Raw genomic sequence first — 22,185 nt, 5'->3', positions numbered from 1 at the left:
AGAGAGAGAGAGAGAGAGAGAGAGAGAGAGAGAGAGAGAGAGAGCGAGAGAAAGAGAAAGATCGAGTGATCCACTTGCAAATAACTTTTCTTTAATCCGTAGCAAGATTGAATGCGATACGCCGCTTAAATTTCTCGAGTACTTTCCGTTCTTTCATCGTCCAAGCCGGATAAACATTCCATCTCTTGGCAAAAGCCAATCCCGTGCTTTGCGTGCATTAAGCATTTTGAAGGTTATCTCCAGAGAGAGAAAAAGAGGGAGAAAGAGAGAGAGAGAGAGAGAGAGAGAGAGAGAGAGAGAGAGAATTGGACTGGAAAGAGAACGTGGAATGAAAAAAATTAAAAGAAATATCAGTAACAACGATAAAGGTTTAATAAGCTTTGAGAGTTTTACGCGTATTCGTTATAAAGAAAGCGTGTAAGAATTAATGTCGGATTTGTTTTTATGATCGTTTAAAGAGAGGAATAGGATTTATTATTTTTTTTACAGTACCAAGTAATCCACCTCAGGACGTAAGATGTACGGCATTGTCCTCGCAATCGTTGCAACTCTCATGGGATCCACCACCGGATTCCAGTTTGAATGGCATTCTGAAGGGTTACAAAGTGATGTGGGAGAACATGGACTCTCTAACGGAATCTAGCAAGTCCGAAATGAAAATCACCACTGCTTTAACTGTGGTGATACATAGCCTCGAAAAATATACGAATTATTCGGTACAAGCGTTGGCCTTTACAAGAGCTGGCGATGGAGTTGCCTCGGCACCACTTTACTGTGTCACCGAAGAAGACTTTCCCGAAGTCCCAGCCGGTGTCAAGGCCGTTGCTAGTTCAGCCACATCCATCATCGTCTCTTGGTTACCACCACTAAGAAGCAACGGCAATATCACTTCGTACAACGTTCATATCCGTAGCGTTGGTGCTGACAGCAAGTGGTTTAGACGAGCTATCTCACCCCATCAAACTAGTTACCAAGCTGAGAATTTGCATAAAAGGAATCAGTATGAGTTCAGTATAGCTGCTATCACGTCGGTTGGTGAGGGACCAAAGACTCCATTGATTACTGTCTCGCCATCGAGCGAAGGTGAATATTTGATTTTGTCGTTTAGTTTTTTCACCGATAGGATTAATTTTACGATTAATTTATTATGAGATATATATGAAAAATTGGATTAACAAGGATGCGTTGAACTTTCATAGTTCGAGCTGCAATTTATTCGTTTGGTGTGGTCCTCATCGTTCCTTGGAAACAAGACGTCACTTTATCTTGTCAGAGCGTTGGCAAACCGGAACCTTCGGTGATCTGGAAACAATGGGGTCAAATGGTGAAATCATCCGCGAGAATATCCATGTTGCCAGACGGTTCCTTACAGATTACAGAGTTACACAGAGAGGATAGTGGGAATTACACTTGTTTCGTTGAAAATCGTCACGGTTCCGATCAAATAACTCATCGTTTGACCGTACAAGGTATACTTCCATTAACATTGAATGAATTTTCTTTTGTGTTAGCCTCATTATCGTTCGTTTAACAACTTTACCAAGGGTTGGTCACGTGCCAAGTCCTTTAACATCTTCTACTCGAGCAAGTTAATAAATTAGATCTCGGTAAAGAAAATTAAAATGAACTTTTGCCTCGAAGGTAGACCATTAGAAGTGCTTTTTTTCGAGTCTTCCTTCGTTTAGAAAATCGAGTTTTATCTAGAGAAACCCTTACTACTTGCGTCATAAAAATTGGATCGGATTCGCGTCATTTAAGGTCTCTATGCGTTTCTCGTCTCCGTTCTTTTCTTTTCCTTTTCCTTTTCCCCCATTCATTCTCCCTCTTCTCTCTCTCTCTCTCTCTCTCTATCCTTTTTTTTTTCCAGTTCCACCGGCAGCACCACTTTTACACGCCACCAGCGCGACAAGTAATTCGATAAACGTTCAGTGGAAGAACGGCGACGATGGCGGTGCTCCGATAAGAGGCTACATCCTTCACTATAAACGAGAATCCGGCGAATGGGAAGAGGTCAAAGTGTCTCATAAGATGAGCAGCTTCGTACTGTCTCGTCTTTGGTGTGGCAATGATTATCAGATGTATCTGACGGCGTACAATCGAATTGGTATGGGCTCGCCTAGCGAAATTGTCAAAGCCAGAACGGAAGGTTCAAAGCCAGAAGATTCGCCTGGTAGCGCTGATAAATTTATCACCGTCAACGTATCCTGGATCACGCTTCATCTTAGTACCTGGAACGACGGTGGCTGTCCTATAACATATTTCGAATTAGAGTTTCGAAAGAACGGAGAGGATATTTGGACTTTAGTTTCCAGCAACATCGAGGTACCATTCATTTTCATCGGTTCATCGTTCTTATCTCGCTTGGATTCTCCTTAATCTTTTCATTTTCTCTTTTAGGTACAGAAGACTTATACTTTGAGCGAGTTACAGCCTGGTACTACCTATGACATACGTATACGAGCACACAACAATGCCGGTTCCTCGGTCGTCGAATACAAAGTGACGACCTTACAACTTCACGTTAGCTCAACGATAGCAACGATCGAGATCGATCATTTTATACCACAGCATACGCCGGTATACTCGGACCTAAAATTGATCGTTCCACTGATACTGAGTTCTTTGGCCGTTATAGCTGCAGCAGGTGCTGTATTTTACTGTTTTCGAAAACGTAAGTATACCACGTTCCCAGAACGTAATAACGATTACGAGGGCAAGCGAATCGTTTAATTTTCAGTATCGATCGTAGGTTCTTTCATGGGTGATATGGGTAGCCTACACGATGCTCAAACTGCTGCGGCATTAGACAATAAACAGAATATGGAACAACGAGAACAATATTATGCCACCGTCAGAAAACCTCTGCGTTCTCCAATACGTGAAATGGCCACGTTAGAAAAAATTCCAGGTGAGTTAAGACGATGCAACTGAAGTTATATACATATATTTTTGTTTTCCGTCAATTTGATCGAAATTTTAATGATTTGTAGAATATTCGGAGGACATCTATCCGTATGCCACATTCCAATTGGAGGAAAGTGTTCCCGCAGGAGGTGACAGCCGTTGCAATTCAGCAGCACCACTCCAGACCTTCGTTTATCATGATCCTCGGCTGTCTACTGCCGATACTCTACAATTAAGAGAGGTATCGTCCGGCTCATTGATTCCACCTTTCATCCTTTCATCGCTTTTCATTCGTTAACCATCATCATGCATCCTCATACCGAAGCATCGTCGTACGACACCCGCGATACACACATTGCACACTGCATGTACGACAATTACAAAAATCGATGCGTACGAATACATGGACGGTGCTCTTCTTATTTTTCCTTTCTTTTTACTTTCGCTGATCGGACGATCGATCCGATCGTTCGTTCTCCAATTGTCAGATTTTTGCGCTAGAAAAACGCTGCGGAAAAAATATTGCTTCAGCATGCGGCACTACGGCTTCCCACCAACAGAGTCTGGCCTCGTAAACCTTTATTTTCTTTCTTTCTTTCTTTCTTTCATTCTTTTTTTCTTTCCTTCTTTCTTTCTTTCTTTCCTTCTTTCTCGCTATTTTTCTTTCTATCTTTCTTTCTTTCTTTCTTTCTTTTGTTCTTTCTTTTTCTCATTCTTTCTTCCTTTTCTCTTTTTTTCTTTCTTTCTCTCTCTCTCTCTCTCTCTCTCTTTCTTTTTCTTTCTTTCTTTCTTTCACATTCTTTTCTTGCGGTATCCATCAGGATAAACAGGCTGAAGCTCTCTACCTCTATCTCCTAAGTTCCGTAATAAATTGCGTGAACGGTAGATTAGAGGTTCACGAGCAAAGAAGTAAAAATAGCCCAACGATCGTTGCGACTGCTGGTCCCACCTTGCTTCGTTTTCGCAGCTCTGATTAGTCTGTCCGAGGAAATGCAACACCGACACTCACATCGACAGCTCTCCGATTCCGCCATCTTACGATCCTTAAAAGCATCTTTCATTCTTTGAACAACGTTGAAAAATAACAAAGGAGACTCGTAAGAATCTAGATCAGCGCCACTCGGGGGATCATAGCCACTTCTCTTTCTTTTTTAACATACCTTGGACGATAATCTCGATTGCACATCGAGAGTAGCCTAGGTCTTTCTCTCCTTATCTCTCTCTCTTTCTCTCTCTCTCTCTCTCTCTCTCTCTTTTTCACTTTGTCTTTCCCTCTCGATTTTTCTCATTCTTCTGGCGCTCGAAATTAAAATCAATATCAGAGAGTAACGCACACAAACGATCTTTCTCTCTTTATCTCTGTCTCTCTATCTCTTTATCGATGGCGTACCTCGAGAGTTTCGAGCTGTGAACTCCTAAGATGTTGGCGAAGTTCGTTGAAATCGAATTAGAGTGGCCCTGATCTAGAGATCATTCAATCCACTCGACACAAATCAACGGGGAACTTTTGGGTACAGGATGAAACGTGAAGAGAAACTATCGTTGTATGCTCTTAAAGGAGAAGGGTAGCTCGTCGTAATATACTACTAAGATAGAGAAAGACGATGGACGTATGTATAGGACATCGGTGTAGCGTGTCCTCGTTCTCCTCGTGCGAAGTGCCATTCATCGAACCACAATTCCGTCTGATTGCAGTCGGATTGCAACCGGTACACTAAGGTACGCGGAGGCCGTTCGTCCTCTGCACCGTTGCACAAAACGCACAAGGTCAGTCAGGGCAAGTCCGAGTCGGAGGAATACGACACCCTGGGCTCGGACAGCGACACGGAAGTCGGGACCAGCAGCCGAACCGAGTCTTCCAATCATCTCGTCGATTCGCACCATTCGGCGTCTGCCGCCGATTCGCGTGTCCACAGTATGCAGTTTATCATTGTTTTCTACCTCTCTTTTTCTCTATTTTTCTTCTCTCTTTTCTTTTTTTACTTTCCCTTTTTGTTTCTCTCTTTCTCTCACTCTCTTGGATTCGATTCTATTGATCTCTCTCTCTCTCTCTCTCTCTCTCTCTCTCTTTCTCTCTCTATCTCTCTCTCTCTCTTTTTTTCTGATCTTTTGTGCTATCCTCACATATGATTCAACCAGGTCGATCGTCCTACTTGTTAAGTTAAAATACCGCTGGATTTACGATTTGTACGCACCACAGCACCCACTTGCCTTTGCCTTTGTCCCTTGTTATATGTAAGGTGCGCCATGTGCGTAAAGAATCAGTTTTATCAAATAATTTATCTGGTGCATATGTTTAACAGGTTTCAAGAGAAATTTTATATTTCCTGTTCTAGACTTCCTGTACCATGGACCAGAATCTAGCACGTCTACAGAACCCTCACCGATTCTTGAGAGAAAATCGTTTCCTGGAAGGGGAAGACCCAAGTAAGTTGAAGGATCAAATAATTCTTTAAAAAATATTTTCTTCGTGATAATACTAAGATTCGTTTGATAACTAAAAGACATTATCATTCGGAACAGGATGTTACGGTTGGCGCGTCATCCCAGCGAGGAGACCCGTACCAACTTCGGGCCAATCACCGGGATTGGCAATTCCAAGCACCAGTCGAGCAATTCCTGTACCAATCGGGACCAGGAGCGTGACGGATCAGGAAACTTGTTCGTCCCCAAGTTGGACCCACCCTCGGGCTTCTCCGACGCGTTTGAGTTAAGCGAAGCAGAGTGCGACCTTGACCGTGGTCACTGTAGCCAACGAAATATCCGTGACTTCGTAATCGCGGTGTAAATAAATGTAAACCTGACGTATATACGTTCGAGCGCGCGCGCAGAAACAAAGAGACACCTAAAATCAGGCAAACTAATTGACCGACCGGCCGACTTACCTGCCAACAAACCCCAATCAACCAACCTAGCCTAAGTACCTACCTACCTACCTACCTACCTACCTACCTATCTACCATATTCCCTTTAACCTTTCTTCGCACCCTTAAGATTAATTATATCGATGTGAGCTAGGGTCCGTCTGTTGTTAATTAATCTGGACGTTCGTTAATTAAAATTATCTTCCTTCGCTCTCTTCGTCTTGCCTCGCGTTCCTTCAACAGCTGACGCATGGAACGCGCATCGATTGTAATCCTGAAATAAGCTCGCAAGTTCAACCATGTGTTCTCTAAACTGCCATTTTTTTATTTTCACGTCGCCATGACGATAATACTGTTTATCAAGACGAGACTCACAATATTCGTGCCAAAAAGACAGCAGCTCTCTCAAAAGTATATTGTATACATACATATGTATATATACATATACATACATATATATATATACAAACATACATACATACATACATGCATGCATACATACATATATATATATATATATATATACATATGTATACATATATGTCTCCGTCTTCGATGTTCCTCGAGAGACATTCAACGAGTCCGCAAACTCGACGCGCGTTAATTCGGACGCGTTAAGTTCCTTCCTTGGGATTTTTCTACACCCACGACGTATATGTTATTCGAAAAATGAGCAACGAGCAAACTTTTATTCCGTGTATTACGTGTTCGTCTTCCAATTAGAAATTCGACAGAGAGACACCGAAATAAATTCTCCTTAGAGATGAAATTCGTTCATATTATGTATGTATGTACAACGGAGCACAGTGTCGTACGAAGTTATCCTACGAAAGGAGACAAAGAAAAGGAAACCAAAAAAAAAAATAATAAAATACCAAAGAGAAAGAGAGAGAGAGAGAGAGAGAGAGAAATAAAAAAAAAAGAGAGAAAGAAGAAGTAACTTGCGATTGTCGATTTCTCATTTTTCTTACTCTCGACGTGTCGTGCAAAGGATGTAAATTTTACGAATGATACGCTCAAATCTAAACTCCAAGCAACGATTAAAGAAAAAAATAATAAAAAAAAAAAAAAAAATAAAAAAATAAAAAAATAAAAAAATAAAAATAAATAAAAAAATAAAAATAAATAAATGAATAAATAAATAAATAAATAAATAAATGAATAAAAACTACGACGTTCGAAATAATTTACTCGCCGTCAACGATTAACCATCGGCGGACCCGGCGTTGTAACAAAAAGAAAAGAAGTTCATTCAAGAAAAATAATGACGCAAAAGCCTTCGGATATCTATATGTGTTGTCATCTCGAATCAGTTTGCGAAAAGCGCATCTAATATGTGAAATCGTTCACTCGACAATGTGATCGATCGTTTTTCAGTCGTACTCGTTATTTCGACTCTCGAATTAGTGACGCGAGCCGAAAAAGAGAGAAAGAGAGTGAAAGAGAGAGAGAGTGAGAGAGAGAGAGAGAGAAAATTTTAGAAAGAGAGAAAGAAAGAGAGAGAGAGAGAGAGAGAGAGAGAAAGAGATGGGGAGAGAGGGAGAGAGAGAGAAAACTCGCCCTGTTGATATATCGTCTACTTTATGACACATGAAATGATTTACCACGAAATTCGTACTATTGTGTTTTAGATGACTTTAGATTGTTTATATTCTATTTACTTTGTAAAATATACAACACTAATTCCATATTGATAACGTTTCGATTGAATCCTAATGTCAGCCCTCTTTTATTTCCAAAATAATCCTTAATGAAATTATTAAATGATGATATATCGGATAGCCTTGTATCTATAAATGGATAAAGGGAAGGACTTAATATGTAATATTATTTTTTCTTCTTCTCGATGAAATTTCTCTTTCTTTTTTCCTTTTTTCCTTTTTCTCTTCTTTTTTTCTTTTTGTATGTCTCTCACGATTAATCGCAATTTAAAAGAAGGAAAAAGAGAAAAGAAAAAAAAAAATTCAAATTATCCAACAGGAGGTAAAGGGTAAGAGAGGAGATATCGAATATCCAGGAATAATGAAAAGCTTTTCAGTATGGAGGCGCAACATCGAAGGACAACGTTGAGCATGCGCGAGACCGTAGCTCCTTGCAGATACTATGAGCGGTGGTGTCTACGGTGGTGGTGAGTAGTGCAACCTCTTCGTATTTTTCTGGACGATCATTTGAAATATAATAATTGAATATATTTAATCATTTTTACGATAGACGAGGTCGGTGCTATCATTTTCGACGTTGGACATCAGAGCCTTCGCGTTGGATATGGCGGTGAGGATACACCGAAGGCTGAAATCCCAACGAATCTTGGCGTATGGGAGGATCCCGTTGATTTGCCTGAATGTAATCATACCGTCAGAAAGCATTACAACATCGACGTCACTGCCATTCAAGTCCGTAAAAAGGGTAAATGTCATCTCGTTCTAGTTATAATAATTTATTACATTAAAGACGTACGGATTATTCGATTGTGATTAAATATTAATGTTTTTTTCTTTCTTCTTGATCCAAAATTTATATTATTATTTTTTATTACTATTATTTCGATAAATCATAATCAATTGATGTCTATTTTCGACTGTTTAAGATATGGAGATGGTCAGCTTGATGAAAGATGGTATGGTCGAAGATTGGGACATGTTCGAACGTTTAACCGAATACACGTATAAACAACGTCTTCATGCTTTACCAGAACACCATCCGATTTTAATGACGGAGTGTCCCTGGAACACGAGATTGAAACGAGAGAAACTTCTTGAATTAATGTTCGAAAAGTTTAATGTTCCGGCTATGTATATCTGTAAGAATGCAGTTTTGGCGGCTTACGCCAATGGAAGATCAACTGCTATGGTTGTCGACAGTGGTGCAACGCATACCAGTGCCGTTCCGGTTCACGATGGTTATGTTATTACACAGGGAATAGTCAAAAGTCCTTTGGGCGGCGATTTTATTACCATGCAATGTAGACAATTCTTTGAAGAAAAGGATATCGAATTGGTACCTGCTTGTCTTGTTGCTAGTAAAGGTAAACTATTCTCATATTAATTATATAAAGATCTTTGATAGATTCACATTAATCATTATTATCAGATGTAGTAAGAGAAAGAGATCCTCCACGTTGGACGAGAAGACCAGGACCACAACCAACCACTTCTTGGCTGAGTTACATGGTACGAGAAGTATTGCAAGACTTTCAAATGAATTGCTTGCAAGTTTCTGACAGTCCATACGACGAGGACATGGCTAATACATTACCTATGAAACATTTCGAATTTCCAACTGGTTATAACGATGATTTTGGCTCTGTAAGACTCATGATACCAGAGGCACTATTTGATCCTAGTAATGTTAAAGGTGTTGGTGCTAGTATTCTAGGCGTTGGTCCGTTAGTAACAACAAGTGTTGGAATGTGTGACATTGATATTAGACCTGTATGTATCAACAAATTCGTTAACAATATATTCCATCTGTCCTTCTAATGAAATCATTCTCGATCGCAGAGTTTATACGGTAGCGTCGTAGTCACAGGAGGTAACTCTTGTCTCCAAGGTTTCAGCGACAGATTGAACAGAGATTTGGCCAGTAAGACGCCTCCGGTAATAGATAATAATCATTTTCTCATGATCATCCTATTATCTGTTATATTTAATTTCATTATGGCAAACATCATTGACAGAGTATGAGACTGAAGATAATCAGCGCCAATAGTTCGAGCGAACGTCGTTATGGTGCCTGGATCGGTGGCTCGATCCTTAGCTCACTTGGATCCTTTCAACAGATGTGGCTTTCGAGACAGGAATACGAGGAGTCCGGAAAATTGATTTTAGAACGGTGAGCTTGATTTTCTTTTTCACTTTATTCTCTTATATTGTTAATAATTAAATAATTCTCGACAAATCTATTGAATTCATATGGATTTTAGAGATCGAGGTCTTTTAGAAAAGTGGAAGGGTGATTTTGAAACACAACGCACAGAGATCGATCCACCTTGCTCGGCTCGATAAATCAAATAATAATTGAATCAAAATACACGTATAAACATTTCATTATTATCATATACATATTATAGAAATTAGGGTAATAATAATTAACTATATTTATTACTTAATGCATCTAAGACGATAAGTATCTTGCAACGACTTTTGGAAACGGTAAGATCGATGTTTGGCGAATGAAAAAAAAAAAAAAAATGGTAACGACTAGTCAATACGTAAAACATTTTATTAATCAAAATATTGTTTTATACAATCGCCAATGTCGTTGGATCAACGTGCTTATTAAAAAGGTAACGATACAGTTCCTATTTTAACCAAATCATTCGCACGTTGCTTTCTCGAAGTTCCTATTTTTCTTCCATATTTTTTTAATGCTTTTCGACATTGAAAGATCAACGATATGCAATATAAAAATTTATCATCTGTTGATCGATAAAAAAGAAAGAAAAAAAAATGTTCGAGTAAACTCGCGCTTTTGCGTAAGGAAAAAAAAGAAGTCACAAAATTGTATAAGGATAATATTTTTTTAAAAATCTTTGAATGTACGTATGAATTTTTTTTTTTTCCTTTTCATTCTTTTCTTTTTTCCTTTCTTGCTATAGCAAACTTTCGAAGGAACAATTTTTGCGCACGTATACTCGACATTTCTCTTGCGTCCAATTTATTGAAAAAAAAAAAAAAAAAAAAGAAAAAAAAAAGAAGAAAAAGAAAAAAAATAATAAAAACAATTTTCCAATGTGTATATATACACATAATGAAATAATCTATAACGTCTATATGACTGGCTATTAATATTGGAATTAATCCTTAATTAACGAAATAGATTAAATAATGTAATTCGACGTTGTAAAAGCTAAGTGCTATAAATGCTTGTACGTCGTATCGTCTCATCATAGCCGAGTGTTTGGAAGTTGAATAAAAAAAAAATTCGTTTGTAACTCATCGGGAAAATTTAATGCAATACAAAAAAAAAGAAAAGAAAAGAAAAAAAAAGAAAATCGTAACGGAATATGTAGTTAAAAATTTCAACATGATGTTAACATTCGAAAAACTATGTGTAACTTTTGAAAAATCGAACAAATTAATTTCCACGATTCTTTTTTAAATTATGTGTGTATGTGCGAGAACATGTGTACGGCATGTGGGTGTATGTGAGTCTCTTTATCTTCATAACGAGTTAGACGCGCGTTATCCTTGTTCCTAATCTTTTACGAATATGTACACATTTGTACAAGACGAGTATTAAAAATTCCAACGAAAGGAAAATAAACGCAGACGTCACTGAAACATCTATCACCGTATTCTCTCCGCATTTCCATATATAATAATATACCAAAGAGAAATAGAGAGAAAGACGTTTAAATATAATAAACATAGGATGAAATTAACAAAGGATTTATCCGTTTGGTGGATTACAAAAAAAAAAAATCGTAAAGATCTTATCACTTTCATCATTTTCGGTCGCATCACCTAAATTAATAAGATTAAATGTAATCTAACCATTTACGACCATACTTCATAAATTGAATCAATAAATAAAAATCTCAATCCGTTGGATGATTTTAAATAATAAATTAAATACATACACATTTCATCATACATATGTATATAGATATATATATAGATATTAAGATCGTTCTTCTTTCTCTCTCTCTCTCTCTCTCTCTCTCTCTCTCTCTCTCTCTCTCTCTCTCTCTCTCTCTCTCTCTCTCTCTCTCTCTCTCTCTCTCTCTCTCTCTCTCTCTCTCTCTCTCTCTCTCTCTCTCTCTCTCTCTCTCTCTCTCTCTCTCTCTCTCTCTCTCTCTCTCTCTCTCTCTCTCTCTCTCTCTCTCTCTCTCTCTCTCTCTCTCTCTCTCTCTCTCTCTCTCTCTCTCTGTTTCTCTCTGTCACATGCCTTAATAGCATGATATTAAAATTTCTTTTTCCGTAGAATTTATCGAAAACAATTGGATATTCCATCCTAGCTACCTAATCGCACCGGTTTTGGTAGATGACAAATTGCATTGTGCACTGGCATTGCCAACCAACCTGCTAATGCGATACCAATCGAATCTGCCATTGTGGCAATTCCCAAAGAAATTTTTCTATCCGCTCGTGGAATCTGAAAACAAATTGAAATTATAAAAAAAAAAAAAAAGAAAGAAAGAAAGAACAAAAAAATACGCGCATACATTCTACCAAACTATAGAACTATATATTACAAAAAGAAATAATATATTCATTGAAAAAGCTATTCTTTCAATTATTATTCTAATATTGAATGAATTCAAAATAATAAAAAGTGAAAACTAATTTTTTTATTTTTCATACATTCGTCGATTGATTATTCTAACATTAATTAAAAGAGAAAAAAAAAAATATACACATATATACCTCAGTCGACATTCTGTAGAAAGTATTAACATAGGCGCCACCACCTAGAAGACCTTCCCATAGTACAATAGTAAAGACGATCCAAATATTTGGTATATAATAATAGATCGTCTCGAAAAGTAGAATAATGACGTTGAGGAACTGAAAAAATGATAAAAAATAAAATTTAAGTTACGTCATTTGAAAAAAAGAAATATTTCGATCGATAAGGAAAAAGAAAATTTGCTTATTAAAAAAAAAAAAAAAAAAAAAAAAAAAAAAATTATCACGCTGAATATTATTGCAGGAGTACAATGTTTCGTTACCTGTAGAACAGCCATAATCCAGATCTTATTAATGCTAACTAGATTCACCGATGACCTCGAAATAAATACGCCTATCTGATAGTCTACTTGAAACCACCTATATTGTTCCTGATGTTTCAACCATATATTATCGTATTGAATTAATTCATACTATAAAAGATAAAAGAATTAATTAATAAAAAAAAAATTCGAAGCATCTATAAGATGTAAAAAAAGAAAATGATGAAGAAGAAGAAGAAGAAGAAGGAAAATTTTATAGAGAGATATAAGATTGAATTAGAAAGTAGAAACTTATTACCAGGCCGTTATTAATGAAATATTCGAAGAAATAAACGAATCCAAGAGGAATCATGTATTTGAGTAAACCAGGAAGTAAATTGATTTTATCCTTGAAACTTTTTCTCGGTAATTCAATGATATGTTCCTGACTATCTATACCATCCTTGGTAATAGGAATATTTGTTTGAGATGGATGAACCAAGATGAACCAAAATGTTATAGCTTGTATTAATGGTACAATCAACATTAGTAGCAAAGTTTCTGATGTATTCAGCCACATTGATAAACTCGCATAAGATAGGGCACCAATGATACCGGCACCTCCAGTTCCCGACGACCACGTTGAGATAACTTCTCTAAGAAAACAAAGAAAGAATGAAATATATGTGCAATGTCAGGAATGATATATTATTATTATTATTATTATTTTTTTTTTTTTTTTTTTTTTTTTTCTGAAACTCCTTCGTGGAATATATTTTTAAGCTTGCACATACGTTTTGTTTACGGTTTCTTTTTCGCATGCATAAATGCATACATTGCAAAAGCATACATAAGTATACGTGATAGTACATGCAGAAAGATTAAACGAGAAAATGATAAGATATAGAATTAATTAATATTTCAAGTGAGGTAATTAATATTTTGATAGAGAGAGAGAGAGAAAAAGAGGAAAAGAGAAAAAGAGAAAAAGAGAAAAAGAGAGAGAGAAAGAGAGAGAGAAAAGTAATCTCCAAACGATTGTATTACTTCGAAAGAATGATAATAATAATAATTTGTATTCCTTTTCCTCTCCCAATTTCTTCATACACTCACGCACACATACATATACATATACACACAAACATTTGTGCGCATGAGAACGTACGATACTAACATATAAGTAGTTAGACCATTAAGTGTTAGTTTTAAAAAGAATAGAAATTTACTGAAAATAAATTAACGAACGTACCTATATTATATCACAGTAGATAACATAAGAGAAGAGCATTCGTAATTCTTTACTTATGTGTATGTATATATGTGTATATATATATATATATATATATACACATAAGTATTTTTTTATTTGCATATGTGAATATTAATTTTTTTTCTCTTTGTCTCTTTAATTCTCATCATTTCTTTCTTTCTTGCTTTTATTGTTTTTTTTTTTTTTTTTTTTTTTTTTTTTTTTTTTTTTTTTTTAGTGACATATTTCAATAAAAATATCTTTCAGGATGGATACCAAATGAAAATATTATGTCGTAATATATAAAAGACCGAGCGTTAAAAAAAAAATATTTTCTTTTTACATTTACTATCCCTGTTGCCTAAGTCTCCGTGCTTTCGTGAATATTAACGGGAAGGTTGACGATAATGAACTGCTAAAAAATCCCTGAGTCAACGAACATCATAATTACAAAATAATGAAATAAAAAGAACAAAACAAACCAAAACAAAAAAATATATATATATACAATATTATATATAAGCAATATTAATTTTAGAAAGATGATTGAGAAACTCGTAGAAAGATCGATTAAACTTTAAAATGAAATAAAATATATTCATTATTTAACTTACTTTGGATACTGATGACTGTAACTCAGCAATGTAACTTCACCCAATCCCGAGGAAACAGATGTTACAACGACGCCCAATATTGCAAGCCATTCTGTAATGCTCATTGATACTATGACGAATCCTGCAGCGGAAAATAACACACAGGTAGCCAGTCGAACACTGTAATTAATGATTCGAATATATCGATTAGCGTTATTTTTGAAATATGGAATTAAGATAGTCCCCGGAGAGACTTACGCAGAATGTTGCCGAACGAGCTGCTTCGACGAGCTGCGTTTTAACCGGAATTTTTTGTGCTACAATCTATGAAGTTTTTATTTATTTTTTTTTTTTTTCTTTGTTACTTCAAAGAAAATATAAAGAAAATCTTATTGAAATCATCTGACGATTATATACATTTCATTTAAACGCTATATTACGAAATTATTATATTCTCGTTGTATCATAATTTCGTAATTAAAAACATAATCAATAATATTGCCAAATTGTCATCGATCTTAATCCAGGACAAATATGGCAAAATGATATCTTGTGAATTCGATGATGCTTCAAAAATATTTATTAATATATAATAACAATAATTATATAACGTGTTTAAGGTAATTAACATATAGATTAGATACTCACTGCACAAAAAACGGCAAGAACGGTGCAGTTATTTTAACAACCAAACAGGGTAATATATCAGCTAAAAGTATAGCTCCGGTCGATATGCTATTACATGATCTTTTTGTAATTGTTTCTGTCACGTTAGTCTCAGTTGTTGTGTTCTATTAAAAAAAAAAAAAAAAAATTAGGAATTTAGGTAACACTTTAAATAAAAATATTGATGGTACGTAACTTCAGTATATTATTTTCTTTTTGTATTTGTTAAAGTGGAGAAAAAAGGGAAAAAGGGAGAGAGAGAGAGAGAGAGAGAGAGAAATATTTTAAGGTACATTTAAGATACATCTAATTAAAAATCAATTTCAAAGAATTCTTTTGTTCTAATATATATTAGATTTCTTTTTAATTCCGTATCGAAAAATCATACTTAATCGTTTGAGATTAATCTTTGAAATATACGTTTTATAGTATCACTTACGTGATAAAAACATAAACGCGACAATTGAGTCACATTAAAACGATGCCATGCGTTACGTAATACAATCAGAACCCATTATTTTGATTTGTTACATGCATAGCTTTGTGTGACATAATTTCAGATTGAATTCGCTCCTGTAGTGTTATGAGAACACGTAGCAGTTGTTACCGGATACATTTAATCGGAAGAATCTGATATTTATTAGCGGAAGCGAATAATTTATTCGCAAAAGAAAATAATTTTCTTGAAAAAATATCGATCGTAAAAGATCAAAGCGTAAATTCCATTTCATTTTAAGATATTAAACTTTGAACCCTATGACAAATACTTATATACGTGGACGATTCATTGACATCGTATTTTAAAGAAAATTGATTTTAATTGCAGCAAAATTTATGAATTATAAATTATATATATATTTAATAAAAAATATAATTTAGAAATTTAGAAATTATATATGAAAATACATTATTTTAAAAATAAACTGTATCTAAATAAAGATATAATTGTATAATGTCCTTGATATTTAAATGAATGATTTTTCTTCTACAATTAAAAAATATCTTGATAATGAATTTAAATGAATTCACGTTAACCACATATTTCATTATTACTAACCAGAACGATGCATATGTGTTTATGTATGCGAATAAAATTATCTCGATCGTGATATTTTCTTATTCGAATAATCAAGAGAAAAAAAAAATAAGTTGCAAACAAGATAAAAACGAAATCTAATAAAGCGAGTTTTTTTTTTAATTAATCCAAGTGAATTGTTAATTGAAACAAAAAAATAATTATCTCTTCATTCCTTTCTCCCTCTCTCTCTCTCTCTCTCTCTCTCTCTCCAAATATCTGGTGTTCCAATATTAATTTCGAGCAAATATAATTTACTTCCAAAGTAAATGATAAATATGTCACGAATGAATTTCATTAACATTACGTATCAATGAACATCTTTTATCAAAGAAAGAACCAAAAAAAAAAAAAAAACAAAGAAAAAGGAAGGAAAAAAAAACAGAAAATATATCATTTAATTACTTACCGAATTACCAAATTTGCTGTTAAGAATATCGTGTGCCGCACTTAACATCACGACGTAACCATAATTGTTGCACATTCCAAGTATCCAAAATGCAACAAAGTTTCTCCATCTCGTTCTTTTCAGTTTTCTTTCTTCGTCGAATTCGTTGGCGGCATTGAGTTCAACGCTTTGCAGAATTCCTTTTGCCATGTTCTCCTCTCAACCAGTTTTCCAAAGAGGGGTCGAACCCTTTCTTTCTTTTTTTATCTTTCTCGTGTTATAGCGAACGCCGATCTCTATCTCTCTTACATCAACTACTTTAGCAGACGTATACACAGAGTATATCTTTCTTTCTTTAGCTTGTCTCACGTGAAGACTCCTTCTTTATATATCTCTTTCTCCGTCTCTCTCTCTCTCTCTCTCCCTCTCTCTCTCTCTTCTAAGTTAAATGCACGTGCTCACAGCGTTCGAAATTGTTTATCCAAAAAGTGACAGAACAAATCCCACTGTATTTTTTCCAAATTTCGAAATTGATTCCAACTTGAAAAAATAAGAATCTTGACTTAACTTTCTTTATCTATCTATCTATCTATCTTTCTTTCACTATAATTCCACCTTCTTCGAAAAATTTGCCGCTTCTTCTCAATGACGTCTTGATTTTAATACTTCTTTCTAAATCTTTGAAAATTTCTATCGTAGAAATTACTCGCTTGTTAATGTTTCCTCAAATTTCTCTTAGATCACGACGAAATTAGTGTGTATTTTTAATTGGAGAAAATTGTCCGTTTCATAAGTTAAAAGAAAAAAGAAAAAGAAAAGTATGACTATATTTATGTGAACGAACGAACGAACGAACGAACGAATAAATGATTGAATAAATGAATGAACGAACTAACGAACGAACTAACTAACGAGTATTAAGAGAGATCTTTGCTCTTTACACGGCACCTACGAAGTTGCTTCTTCTTGAGAAGAAAGAAGATTGTGAGTGTAGAACACGGGAGTCAGTCGAAGCTAATGGCGGTCAAGTCTTCGAGAAACTTCGCTCCCTTTCCTCAAGGAACTTCCTTTTTAACGTTCTTATTGGCCTCCGTATCTGATTATGCTTGCCTGATTCTTGTTTTTCTTATATGTATCTTCTTGAAGAATATATAAAGTAATCTTTTCGATATCCCGAACGTAAGATATTTCTGGTGATTTGACAATGAAAGAAAAAAAGAAAAAAAAAAGAAAACCACAACAAAGAAGAAAAAAATAACAAATCTCTTTCTTACTATTCTTATTTTTTTCTCAAAGAAAATTCTCAAATGATCCAAAAACAGCTTCCTATTAAGAAGCAAATATTTTCAATTATTCTATTTCTTCTTCCTCAATGCCGTGTTACTCCGCTCGAATGTTCAATCGATTCTGTTCGCTTATCGCGAATCCATCTGTTTCCAATTTATATCGTGGCCTCCTCCCAAGTGCAAGCCTGTCAACCAGAAAGATAAGATGAAATATAATTGATAAGCAATAGAAATGAAGAATATTCAAGAAAAACAAAAAAGAAACAATGGTTAATTAATAAAGAAATAAAAGGAAAAAAAAGGTTCATAAAAAGATAAATGAAATGATAAGGTATGAGTCGAATAATAAAATTATCTATATAAATTGTCCCAAATAACAAAATCACGAGGGAATCGATAGTACAAATAAATAGTATACTCTCTATGATCAGCTGATAGACTTATCTATATGTGATACGTTTAGACAAGAAAAAAAAAAAAAAAAAGGAAAAGAAAAAAATAAATAAATGTCTTAGGCTCATTAAAAGTGTGAATTTCTTTAGTAAACGAAATAATTATAAAAAAGAAAATTATATTGAATGTACAGAGAATAAAAAATAATAGAAAAAAAAAAAACATTAAAACGATATATTACGTTCGGCTGATACATAAATTCATGAATGAGATCAAATAATGAAAATTATTTAAGGTTCAAAAAAAAGAGTTTCAATGTAAAAGGTTATCATACTTTCGAGGTGGTACCCTTTCTGAATCCACAAAAGATACGATCGTTCGTGACTTTCCATTGACCTCCACCTACTAATTGATTCAATGTATGTATGTAATCGTTCGTTCATCGAATTACGATCTTGACTATTAAAAAGAAGAAGAAGAAGGAGGAGGGAGTAAAAATGATGACGACATGAAGAAAACTTCCGCCTTTTCTCGGCGTAATTCGCGTAACGGCCCTGAAATGAATCGCCTCACTATGTTGGCAGCGACTGGGTCACTTGCACTTGAACTACTTTCTTGCTAACCAACTTTTGTCACAATGATTGATGGTTAGAAATCAAATCGAGTGGTATCGTTGTTTTGTGAAAACAGAAATATAAAAAAAAAAAAAAAAAAACAGAGAGAGAAAAAAAAAGAAAATATAAGAGAGGTGAAGTGACTACAATAATTGAGACAATACGAACAAAAAAAATTACTATATAAAAATAAATATTAATGGAACGTCGTGTGTGTTGCAAAATTATAATGGATTAATAAATTTAATATAATTCAATATGTAAAATGTAACATATATTCAACGATATCGTTATTCATGAAATTTTATAAAAAGTAATTATGAATTAATAATTTCCATAGTAATATTTATTTGATATATAGTACATGTTTTTTTTTTTTTGTAAGAGCTTTTTTGAAAAGAAGAAAAAAAATCGTGCAACCAAATATTTAATTATCATGAAATTTCCAATTAAAATTCTCGAAGAGAATAATGAAAAAGGAAAAAGAATTATCAATTCAATCGTTAATACTCCGAAAGGAAACGTTATGCTAATTTTTAATCGCTTAATGAACTCGCTCAAATAAAACTCTAAAAGACTTATAAAAGATGTTTTGTTTCTCTTAGAATTAAAATCCAAGATCGTAAACGAACGAAAAGTAGTACATGAAGTATAACGAGTGTAATAAGAATAAAACTAAAATATAGACTTTACTTTCACAAAGAGTAGCAGAAACTATAGTAAGAGAATGGTTTATGTATATGTATTATATATATATATATATGTGTGTGTGTGTGTGTGTGTATGTGTGTACTTGTATAATCGACTTACCGATTAATTAATTCACGTAAATTGATTGGTACCAATAAAAAAAAGGATATAAATTTTCGATGATGAAACTAATCTTCTCAAAAAATAATACATACATACGTACATATGTATCACAATTCACGATCACAGTTTATGTAAAAATTTGTATAAAAAGATTAGAAACATCTAAATACAAAAAATTAATTCACTCACTAATATCACTAGGAACAAGATAAAAGAAAAAAAAAAGGTTTAAATGAGGAATACCAATTACGAAGGATCGTAATCTATAAATCCTTGCACAAGCACTTTATGTATGTGTATATACATATATATATATATATTTATGTGTGTACGTGCGTGTGCGTGTATATATATATATATATATATATATTCTAGGAGTAATGGTAGCACGTGCCTGCCTTGACGAGTCTTAGAATTGAAATAAATATCTTGGAGGCAAAATCAACGATTTATGGTCGACATTGGTGCGACTGCGCGTCAGAAAAATTGTCTTAGCCGAGTCATGTTCGAGAAAACTAATAGCCTTTTAATAACAACGAAGATAAAAAATCATTTCTCTTTAAAATAATGAATAAAAAAAGAGGAAAAAAGTTATTTCGACTACAATCGATTAATCGTTTTTAAAAATATACGAAATTATCGTTTCTTTATTTTTACTCTTAAAATACAATGGTAAGTGTAATTTTTTTTAATTTCAGGTCACCCGTTAAATGATTCATACTTCTGTTAACTTCTGAATGTTGTACGATATTATTATTATTACTTTTGTTATTATTATTTTCGAAATCATTCTCGTAAGATCAATGGTCGAATTTATTTGTCTTACTTTCAAGAAGACTCATACATATATCCACATATATATATATATATATATATATATATATATATATATATATATATTTATATATACTTAACCATTTTCTTCTGTAACATGTTTTTCATGGACACAACATATCGCTACGTTATTGTCACATTTTTCCTTGTATCTTTATCATACGTATTGTTAAATAATATCGTTTAGCCATATTTAAGATATAAAACAGAACAATTAGAATTATTATAGTTCATTGTCGACAAATGTTTTCGAAATTTTTAATCAATATCAAAATAAAAGAAAAATCGGAAAATTAATCTGAATCGAAAACTTCCTTTTTTTATCATGTATAATATATATATTGTTATTATTATTATTATTACTATATATATTGTTGTTTATATATTACTACGATTGTCGTTATCGTTTGCACTAAATACCACAATTATCTTTTAAAAGATAACACAAGAGACTTATCTTGAAAGCAAAGAAAGAAAAAATATATTCTTCTTTAGGAAACTCTATGAAATTTAAACTGTAGTTTCCTTTCGAGATCAACATAATCGATAACAAATATTTACAGATTGCTATTTTATCGATATTTGATAAAAAAGAGCATAAAATGTAAGCATTTAACATAACCGCATAAAAATGTATGTAATATGAAATAGATTTGTAAAATAAATAATTTTTATTTTAAACGATAAAAAAAAGTAATGAAATTTTCTTACTAAATGCGAGAATGAAAATAATAAAAATATATTTAAATAAATTGAAATGTTTGGTTTCCGGTTGATTTTACGTATAGCGACCTCTTTTTCCGGTTTACCTTAGTGTGTTAAACGCGTGTAACAATGAAGGCGAAAGGTGAAGTAAGTAAATTATTTACTTATACTTAAAAATCTAAACTTATCTATGCACCAAATGAATCATTAGTTTTACTTTGTTTAATAGTGGGAAATTATGTACAAGATGTTTACTTACTCGCATAATAATTCATTAATAAGATAACATAACCTATAGGAGTGTTCTAGTCAACACATGTGTGTATAATTTTCCGAATAATTGTTTCTAATTAAGCTCAAAAAGTTTATATTACTTAATCGAAATATCAATTCTGTCTATCTTTTCAAACATAACATATATTAAACCTCACTGATTGGTACAAACAAAGAATTCATTTTCTTATACTCCAATTAAAATTATATTTTGATTCTCTTTTTAGCTCAAAGAATATGAAGTCATTGGACGTAAGCTACCAACTGAAAAGGAGAAGGTACCTCCTTTGTATAAAATGAGAATATTTGCACCTGATGCAATTGTTGCTAAGTCTAGATTTTGGTACTTCTTGCGTCAATTAAAGAAGTTTAAGAAATCAACTGGAGAAATCGTATCTCTTAAACAGGTATGTATTAAGGCAAAATATAATATAAATTGAAATATAAATTAATATTATTGTTATTATCATGTTTTTAGATTCCAGAGAAGACTCCAATCAAAATAAAAAACTTTGGCATTTGGTTGAGATATGATTCTAGATCTGGCACACACAACATGTACAGAGAATACAGAGATTTATCTGTTAGTGGAGCTGTAACGCAATGTTATAGAGATATGGGAGCACGTCATCGTGCACGTGCTCATTCGATTCAAATAATTAAAGTAGAAGTTGTAAAGGCAGCCAATTGCCGTAGACCACAAGTTAAACAATTCCACGATTCTAAGATCAAATTCCCATTACCCAAACGAATCCATCATAAAAATCGTATGCCACTCTTTAGCGTCCGTAAACCCCGCACTTATTTCCTTTAAGTGCATTATTTACAGTGTTTTGTACATTGACGCTATAAATATAATATTCTAAACAAAATAAA

At 33.7% G+C, this 22,185-nt stretch overlaps 4 protein-coding genes across 19 annotated transcripts in view; 3 read left to right on the top strand and 1 right to left on the bottom strand.

Moving 5' to 3' along the window:
- The window catches only part of LOC124431500 (Down syndrome cell adhesion molecule-like protein Dscam2), a 201,271-nt gene extending 193,813 nt beyond the window's left edge, over positions 1 to 7,458 (top strand). For 7 of the 9 annotated variants that reach the window (XM_046979495.1, XM_046979491.1, XM_046979496.1 and 4 more), the window contains 9 exons: positions 490 to 1,083; positions 1,200 to 1,469; positions 1,868 to 2,322; positions 2,398 to 2,671; positions 2,738 to 2,908; positions 2,991 to 3,145; positions 4,600 to 4,819; positions 5,241 to 5,331; positions 5,428 to 7,458. In XM_046979495.1, coding sequence (XP_046835451.1) covers positions 490 to 1,083; positions 1,200 to 1,469; positions 1,868 to 2,322; positions 2,398 to 2,671; positions 2,738 to 2,908; positions 2,991 to 3,145; positions 4,600 to 4,819; positions 5,241 to 5,331; positions 5,428 to 5,692 — 2,495 coding nt within the window. In that variant the 3' untranslated portion in view covers positions 5,693 to 7,458. The remainder of the gene's footprint in view (positions 1 to 489; positions 1,084 to 1,199; positions 1,470 to 1,867; positions 2,323 to 2,397; positions 2,672 to 2,737; positions 2,909 to 2,990; positions 3,146 to 4,599; positions 4,820 to 5,240; positions 5,332 to 5,427) is intronic. The other 2 variants (XM_046979493.1, XM_046979497.1) reach the window with 2 other exon arrangements.
- A 147-nt stretch (positions 7,459 to 7,605) lies between these two features.
- On the top strand, positions 7,606 to 11,050 carry LOC124431504 (actin-like protein 6B). The gene is made up of 7 exons (XM_046979504.1): positions 7,606 to 7,896; positions 7,980 to 8,174; positions 8,356 to 8,793; positions 8,859 to 9,199; positions 9,269 to 9,364; positions 9,445 to 9,599; positions 9,691 to 11,050. The coding sequence occupies exons 1-7, from the start codon at positions 7,872 to 7,874 to the stop codon at positions 9,770 to 9,772; spliced, it is 1,332 nt and encodes a 443-aa protein (XP_046835460.1). The 5' UTR covers positions 7,606 to 7,871; the 3' UTR covers positions 9,773 to 11,050.
- A 533-nt stretch (positions 11,051 to 11,583) lies between these two features.
- Positions 11,584 to 19,927, bottom strand: LOC124431430 (battenin). 8 transcript variants are annotated; one of them, XM_046979348.1, is made up of 9 exons: positions 19,495 to 19,927; positions 18,405 to 18,475; positions 16,413 to 17,862; positions 14,911 to 15,053; positions 14,284 to 14,442; positions 12,740 to 13,076; positions 12,442 to 12,591; positions 12,137 to 12,277; positions 11,584 to 11,864 (listed from the first exon to the last, which is right to left on the bottom strand). In XM_046979348.1, exons 3-9 carry the CDS (start codon positions 16,599 to 16,601, stop codon positions 11,724 to 11,726), a joined length of 1,260 nt encoding a protein of 419 aa, XP_046835304.1. In that variant the 5' UTR covers positions 16,602 to 17,862; positions 18,405 to 18,475; positions 19,495 to 19,927; the 3' UTR covers positions 11,584 to 11,723. The 8 variants fall into 8 exon arrangements, with proteins under 8 accessions (XP_046835304.1, XP_046835302.1, XP_046835303.1 ...); XM_046979346.1 differs by having other exon boundaries at positions 16,413 to 18,475; XM_046979347.1 differs by lacking the exon at positions 18,405 to 18,475.
- Positions 19,928 to 21,119: 1,192 nt separating this feature from the next.
- On the top strand, positions 21,120 to 22,181 carry LOC124431335 (60S ribosomal protein L18a). The gene is made up of 3 exons (XM_046979117.1): positions 21,120 to 21,183; positions 21,537 to 21,716; positions 21,788 to 22,181. The coding sequence occupies exons 1-3, from the start codon at positions 21,166 to 21,168 to the stop codon at positions 22,121 to 22,123; spliced, it is 534 nt and encodes a 177-aa protein (XP_046835073.1). The 5' UTR covers positions 21,120 to 21,165; the 3' UTR covers positions 22,124 to 22,181.
- The last annotated feature ends 4 nt before the right edge of the window (positions 22,182 to 22,185 follow it).

Source organism: Vespa crabro, chromosome 21 (assembly GCF_910589235.1).
Source record: "Vespa crabro chromosome 21, iyVesCrab1.2, whole genome shotgun sequence".
Classification (NCBI taxonomy): domain Eukaryota; kingdom Metazoa; phylum Arthropoda; class Insecta; order Hymenoptera; family Vespidae; genus Vespa; species Vespa crabro.
This window is presented reverse-complemented; position numbering and strand designations above follow the sequence as displayed.

Coding starts and splice junctions, on each gene's coding strand:
- LOC124431504 (XM_046979504.1), top strand. CDS start 7,872: ATGAGCGGTGGTGTCTACGGTGGTG. Junction 7,897..7,979: donor CGGTGGTGTCTACGGTGGTG/GTGAGTAGTGCA, acceptor TTTTTACGATAG/ACGAGGTCGGTGCTATCATT. Junction 9,200..9,268: donor GTGACATTGATATTAGACCT/GTATGTATCAAC, acceptor TCTCGATCGCAG/AGTTTATACGGTAGCGTCGT.
- LOC124431430 (XM_046979346.1), bottom strand. CDS start 16,601: ATGGCAAAAGGAATTCTGCAAAGCGTTGAACTCAATGCCGCCAACGAA. Junction 13,077..14,283: donor TACAGTCATCAGTATCCAAA/GTAAGTTAAATA, acceptor TTGTTTTCTTAG/AGAAGTTATCTCAACGTGGT. Junction 11,865..12,136: donor TCTACAGAATGTCGACTGAG/GTATATATGTGT, acceptor ATTTGTTTTCAG/ATTCCACGAGCGGATAGAAA.
- LOC124431335 (XM_046979117.1), top strand. Junction 21,717..21,787: donor AAATCGTATCTCTTAAACAG/GTATGTATTAAG, acceptor TCATGTTTTTAG/ATTCCAGAGAAGACTCCAAT.